General features: G+C 46.7%; 1 protein-coding gene across 1 annotated transcript in view; it reads left to right on the top strand.

Annotated features, from left to right (window-relative positions):
- Positions 1 to 7,412, top strand: part of zbtb16a (zinc finger and BTB domain containing 16a) — a 135,887-nt gene extending 128,475 nt beyond the window's left edge. The window contains exons 6-7 of the mRNA XM_023407655.2: positions 2,899 to 3,069; positions 6,094 to 7,412. Of these exons, the coding sequence (XP_023263423.1) occupies positions 2,899 to 3,069; positions 6,094 to 6,323 (401 nt within the window). The 3' untranslated portion in view covers positions 6,324 to 7,412. The remainder of the gene's footprint in view (positions 1 to 2,898; positions 3,070 to 6,093) is intronic.
- Positions 7,413 to 7,425: the final 13 nt, after the last annotated feature.

The raw sequence follows: 7,425 nt of genomic DNA, 5'->3' as shown, positions 1-7,425 counted from the left end.
TCTCGTGAGAATATCTTGACAAAAAACGACAAAGTCCTGTCGGGTCCTTCACATCCTCACGTTGTGATTATAGCATCGTGTCTGATTTATTTAAAGCTCTGCGGTGCAACTTTGCACTTTGGCGTCCCCGAGTGGCTGCAGCACATAAACATGCACGATATGCATCCCAGGCACATACAGGCTGCCGGAGCTGGACGCCAGCCACTTGGCATTTTAGACCAGTCTGTTGTTTTTCCCGCCTGATACTGGACATCAGATTATATTTACACTCTGTTTCACTGTGTGGATGAGATAGAAAAAGGGGCATATTACCTGTTTATTTACAGATAGATAGATGGATAGATGTTATCACAGAAAGTCTAATCCAAATCGAGGCTGCGGATCATCTGCAAAGAGACACCATATCCATATCCATGTCACGGTTGTGCGGGAGATTTCCACAGCATTCTGAAACCAAAGAAAAATGGCCACCGCTAATGTGACGTGTACGTATTTTACAGTAATTATAATGCAGAGCAGAAACCCTGGTGCATTCTTTAAAGGGAAAAACCTTGTGTTGCATGTGTGAGGAAGACAGCGAGCCGCTTCCCGCTAATTTGAGATTTTTGATGATGTTTTCCAAGAGCAGACGTTAAGCGCTGCAACAGGACATTAAGCATAAATAACCCTCCACAGGCCTCCGCTGTGTATTAGCATCCCACTCGCTGGTCTGATCGGAGGCCCTAATTAAAGACAGGTGAATCTGAGCTCAATTATTATTCTTGCGGCGTCGCGCGAGCCCACCGCGCTCCGTGATGGATTGTGATCTCTGCTGTGGTTGAAACGCTAGAAAGAGCACAATGTCTTACAGCGGGAGCCACTGATAACTTCATGCAGACAAATAAAGACTGTCACTTTTATTGATTTTTACCCAGCCCCCACCGCCGCCGCCATATACACCCACATCTCCTGCTCCATCCCTGTCTCTGTTTTATCCCTCCACACCACCACCACCACCCCCACCCCCACACACACACACCCCTCCTTCCCCATCAAAGCTTCTCTTTAATGGGAAGGCGTCCAACATCACAAGGCATCGAAAACGTTTTCTTCCATGAAAGTGTAGCACACCCATAATGCGATCAGCATTTAAAGGGTATCCGTCTCTTGTTCCTCTTTCATCCCTTTTTCCCGTGTCTCCTAAATAAAATTGAATAAATGCATGCGTACTGTATGTACAGGCAGAAAAATGTTAAATAAAATATGCAGGATGGAAGTGAAATTGTCTCTTAACAGCGGGGCAGCGGCAGAAGCACATAACGAGAAATGCAATTTATTCCCTGGCACGCTGCTGCTCGGACAGGCAGATAATGAAAGGCATAGGTCATTGATGGTGACTTAAACCTGCAGCAGCGGAGTGAAATACATTAATAAATATCCACAGCATTACTTGGATGGAGAGTGTAACGGGGGGGGGGGGGGGGGGCAAATGATGCAAAGAGGAGCTCCTCATCAAACATGGGAATACAATTAGTCTTGGGACTGCTAGTGAGAGCCTCTTGCAAATCATAATATCCCTGATCATTGACATCTGAATATCCATTACAGCTGCCCCGTGGGGACCTGCTCTGGCAGCCTGAGGAGCAGAGTGTGATGCCTGTTGTCATTTTCATTTTCCAAGGCGCACATGTACTGTGCGACGCACGCGGCCACGCCGGTGTCGGAAATAAGTCTTAACGTCTCAGATTGGACATATGGTTCTCTGTAAATTAAAAGTGTGAATACGTTTACCCAGCGTGAAAGGATGAGACGGGGGGGGGGGGGCAGCGTGGTGACAGTAAATAGACACTGTTAAAGTGAAAGTATGAAAACGCAAACAGGGTAATTTCTCTTATTCTCATGTTGAAATTATTCCATCTTAACCAAATCTTCAAAGTACTGAAGACGTAACAGTTGACGCTCAGTCCTCTTATAAGACTTTTAGGCCTGAAGGTTATTTTAGGAGCCGTCATACGGAGCGCTGTCGGCAAAACCACGTGTTTACTCCGCGTCTGTCGGATGCCGTGTTCTCGCAAAACGAGCAAGGAAACGTGGCGTTACGTAGACTGAAAAACTAGCATAACAAGAAGTAACAGCAGCCTCTGTTGTGGAGGCTGGGTTCACTTTAAGCAGCTCGAACTAGAGAAACAAAGATGGCAGACACGGTTCATTAAAAAGCAAAGGTTGACGGGGATTTAAACAAACGTCTGCAGCGTCAAAGACGAACTGATGCTTTTTAATGTCCGACCATGAAAACCTTTAACCTGGAGTGTTTTAAGGGTTTAAAACTCATTGAGGATGTTTTAGCCTCATCTGAAGTCTGCAGTGTTTACTAGTTTGTTTCTGACGGTTGGTCATTCAAAAAGAAAGAAAATATATTAAAGGATAATAAATTCCTTTAATATATTAAAGGATAATAAATTCCGTGATGACAAACTTGGCTCATTATTGCAGGTTGGCCACATCAGTCAGGTTATCCATTAGTGCGTTGTGAGGCTGGGACTTCGTGGTCAATAATACATCTCATGGCCAGTGAGCAGCCATGACAGGCTACAATTATTTAAGGCTTTACACAAAGCAAAACAACAGTGCAGGTGATTTGTAGAGAAAGACAAAAGAGGGCTCACGGTTTGTCTGCTCGTGTTTTAAAGCCTTTAAAGTGGGTGTCCATTAAAAAAACATAGCGTGTCTGCCGCTCCGGTGTTGTGCATAAACTCACCAAAATAACAAGACGGCACATTCGGTGATGCGGCTCGTCGTCGTGTCGCTGTATGTTGTTGTAGAGACATTCAACTGTCGCTTTTTGGGCACAGACGATTTCAAAGATGTAACAGTATTCAGATGAAGTAAACTCTGCCTTTTTCTCTCCCCACTCTGCAGCGGGGGACCATCCATTTGAATGCGAGTTCTGCGGGAGCTGCTTCCGAGACGAGAGCACGCTGAAGGGCCACAAGCGCATCCACACCGGGGAGAAGCCCTATGAATGTAACGGCTGTGGGAAGAAGTTCAGCCTCAAGCACCAGCTGGAAACCCACTACCGTGTGCACACAGGTACTGTGATCGCCGGGTGACTCCTTGTTCGGCGCCATCTCGAAGCCGGTTCATATTATTATACGGTTTAAAAAAGACGCTAATATCGGTTCCTAAACTACAGTAACAGCAGCGAGATTTCAGCCCATTCTTCTACATCTCATAATTTGATATGAGTGCAACATTATACCTCATTGCCCCTCATATCAAGGCAGTGTTGAAACATATTGATGCAGCATATGGAGCTTGTTAAAGGAAATCCAAGTTGCAAGGCGCAGACCAGATGAATATCTCTGTTGCTGTGATACAGTAGATGAATGTCTCAGAAGACTTCGTATTGATCCCAGTATATTTAGAGCCCCATAAAGATGTTGACACAGTGATAAGCTGGGCGCCCTGGAGAACGAGTGCATGCGACGTACCAGACCGAGCGAGGATACCACGACTCACCAGGATGGCACGCGGCCAAGGCTTTGTGCTTCCTCACCATCTCTTTTTCTCTAACACACACACACACACACACACACACACACACACATAGCAGCACCCTCCCATCTCCCATTCAATAAGCCAGCTGTTAAGCCACACTATCAAGGCAGCCTGTCCAATAATTGGCTCCCCCCCCCGTCCACCCTTTCACCTTTAATGTGGGGGAGGGGGGCTTTGCGCTAAGCCGGAGAGCAACAGCAGATAACAAGAGCAAGTGACAAGCTCACAGTCAAAGGCCACCTCACACAAAAGGCAGCTGCTTGATGAATCATCGACATTGGCAGCCTAACCTCCCCGCCCCCTTCTCTCCACACATCCTAAATGCCAATGGCGGATCAATACCTGGGGCCCATTCGCAATTCATTATTAGCTGCTTATTTGAGGCGACCCAGTTTACAGTCTGGTTATCAACATCATCAAGCGATCACGCAGGTGTCCAACGCTGCAGCACGCCACGACACTGTATTTATGCTTATTGGCTAAATGGCGCCTGGCCCGCCCACCAGCGGAGGTCAAGGTTAACCAGGGCCCCCCCCCACCCCAAAAAAAAAAAAAAAAAAGGACAGACAGACCGAGCGGCAGAGGCACTCGCTCGTTTTGCCAAGCGCGTGTGTGTGTGTGTGTGTGTGTGTGTGTGAAGCTCCAGCTGAAAGGTGACAGCGAGCGGCGGGCCAGATCACTTCCGACAGCTCATTTCAAATGCCATTGGTAAAGGTCAGCATTTACATGTCTAATTTGCGTCTGCCGGCTTGAGCGCTGGTGGATTATTCCCTGCCATCACTCAAATCATTAGCACATTTAGGTCGGCCGCCAGTTGCTGAATTTGAAATGTGCCTCTTGAATGTAGCAGCCCCCACAGCAAGAAAGCAGCGTTGCACTTTGATTTATGACACCTTCAGGAGTCCTTTATGGCAGGAGCTGCGTCATGTGTAATGTACCAGAGATTAGTTGATTAGACGTGCTGTGTATATACGTGTATATATATTAGAAATACCAGGTATTTAAACATCACTGTAGATCTTAATCTGAATATTAGGATGTTCTCATCATGTTCTCAAGAATAGATGAGGTTTATGTACAACACGGAGATCTGGGAACACGGCGGCTTCAGTCCGAGTCCGACTCTTTTTCTTTTCTCTCGTATTATGAAGGTTCGAGAGTGAACTTTGCGCAGGTGTCTTTGGGCGATCGGATGTCACAGAGTTTGTAAACGACTGTTTTCTTAAAGTCTTTCCTCTGCACAGTCTCAGCTTCCACATTCACTTGGTCGTACATTTGATTAAATAGCAGGACATCTCCGTTTCATTTTCTCCTGTTGCACTGCATGTTGTGGAAGGTCTGATGGTCTTTTTTTTTTTTTTTTTTTTTTAATAAAGACTGTAATTAGAATTGATAACAAGTGAACACAAAAGATTTTCTATCCCGTCAACCATAAGAATAATTAGAAGATGACTCTGTGATCTTCTGGAGGGATGTTTTGACGGACCTGACCGGCGCTGTGTCGACACTACCGGAGGTGAACAAACTTCACTACAGGAGAGTTTATTTTTTAGCTTTTTCTTCTTCTTTCTCTTAGAGTTGCACCAATTACCCAGAGGCAGTTTGAATGACTTTAAAGAGTTAGTACAGGCTGCACGCTGCTGTTCAGGAGACAGTCGGGATTTCACTCCTGGGTTTTGACTTGTCACTTACTGTGCGCTCGGTCCAATTATCATAACAACAGCAGAGTTTCTTTTGGGCCAACAGGGTGAAATCTGTGGTTTCTAAATGAGTGGTGATGGGTTATTCGTCTCTCTCTGACACACACTCTGTGTTTTCATCAGGTTTCATATGCTGCAGTCCCAGCTGCCAAGACACAATATTTTGCCATTAAAGGATAATTTGGTTCAATTATGTGGGTTTTGTTATAGTTTTGGCCGACATCCCTGTCAGTAATAATGACCTGTGTCACTGAGTTAATTGGTAAAAAAAAGAACAAACCCAGAAGTTAAATGCATTTCATGTTCCCTGCTACTTACTGTAGCTGTGCATGCAGGTTTCCTGTGCAGCAGGGGGTTGTTACCAAGGTTTTCGGAGGCGTGCTCACATGCAGTTTTAACCCTAAATGATATGGGAGTCCGGACTCTGGTTTCCTCGACGTTCCCGCCGCGTCCCCGTGTTCCCCGGATCTCTGCGGTTACCTCGCCACGCACCTTACCACAACCGAAAGTAGTGACGACAACAATCAGACACAGACTGTAGTTAATACTGCAATGTCATAGCACTTTATCCATACTGTGCACACACACAAACAGTAGATTTCCTGTATGTGTATATAAGCTTTACCACACATTCCCCCATTGCAACAAGAAGTCGTTTATTGTGCTTGTTGCAAAGTGAATTGTCATATTGTTCCGATAATGTTGTGAGTGTGAATGACAGAAGCTGCTGCAGAAAAACCTCTTTTGATTGATTTCTGTGTTCAGTGCATTTATTCCCCGATTAACAGACGCTGTTATTGGCTCTATGGTTCACACAGTTGTTGTCTTCAACCCCACCCCACCCCACCATCCTTAGGTGAGAAGCCATTCGAGTGCAAGCTGTGCCACCAGCGATCCAGGGACTACTCGGCCATGATCAAGCACCTGCGCACCCACAATGGCGCCTCGCCCTACCAATGCACCATCTGCCTGGAGTACTGCCCCAGCCTGTCAGCCATGCAGAAGCACATGAAAGGCCACAAGCCTGAAGACATCCCCCCAGACTGGCGCATAGAGAAGACCTACCTATACCTCTGCTACGTCTGAGACCGGGAGAGTGAGGAGAGGGGAGGGTACGCGAGAGGGTGGGGACGGGGGGGTTGAGAGGTAAGGGGAATGTAAGTGAGCGGTTAGGAGGCATGAAGCTGTGGGTGGAGCGTCGACGGCTTGAGGAACGTCGACGGCGAGAGACTCGAGAGCAAAGAGGGTTTGTTTTCTCTTTTTTCTTTTTCATGCAAAGGCGGCGACAACCGACGGGGATAGAGGGTGGTGATGGTGGGACAAAAGTGCTAAGACGAGGAAGACGTGGACACGGAGAGAGATTCTCCACCATTGTTCGGATTCACCGGGTCATTCACTACATCTGCAACTGTGTTATTGTTTCAGGTCATTTCATGCAGCGCCACAAAGCGAGCGAAGCTGCAAGGAAACGACTTTTTCTTTTTTTCTTTTTTTTTCCCGATGCTGCTGCCACAGTGGTGAGAAAGCAGATTCTCAAGGGCTATCTGAACCTGCACACCTCCGCCATCAGGAACCCAATCTCTCACTCCATTTTTCTTTTTTTTTTTTTAATTGTCTTTCAAAAGCAGGTTGTTGTGCTTTGGTTATTTGGTTTGTTTACATTCACCCTGCTCAGTCGTGAATCACATGACAGAATATGTGAAATATGAGCATGAGTTTCGGCCCCGGTTCATCACGGTCATCGGTCTGATTCCCAAAGCGTTGAGGACCAACGCCACACGTTTTCCCGTTGTTACGAACCACAGCGAATTTATCTCGGAGGGAGGACTGAGACGTACAGTATTTTCACAGAGTTTTCACCACATCATGTGAATCTCAGAAACGAACACTCCGGAGTTTGAATGAACTGCTTTGGGTGACCGTGGCCCCTAATCCCGCCCCCCAGGAAATGTGTCCGTTCTGTCACTTAACGCCCGACCTGTCCGCACATTCAATCCTTCAGATCCCGGCAGCGAAGATAGCCCCTGAGAATCAGCAGCAGAGCCAGTCGGCTTATGCAGTAGATGAAACAGCTGAACTGGACGGATGGGAGCATTTTAAAAAATACTGCAAACCAAGCAGCCGTTTGGTTGTAAGGCGGGGGAAGATGCTAGTGCTGCTTTTAGTCGGATGTCTCCCCCCTCCCTCC

Source organism: Seriola lalandi, unplaced genomic scaffold (assembly GCF_002814215.2).
Source record: "Seriola lalandi dorsalis isolate HSWRI2012SDOR001 ecotype SW California unplaced genomic scaffold, Sedor1 jcf7180002054343, whole genome shotgun sequence".
Taxonomy (NCBI): Eukaryota; Metazoa; Chordata; class Actinopteri; order Carangiformes; family Carangidae; genus Seriola; species Seriola lalandi.
This window is presented reverse-complemented; position numbering and strand designations above follow the sequence as displayed.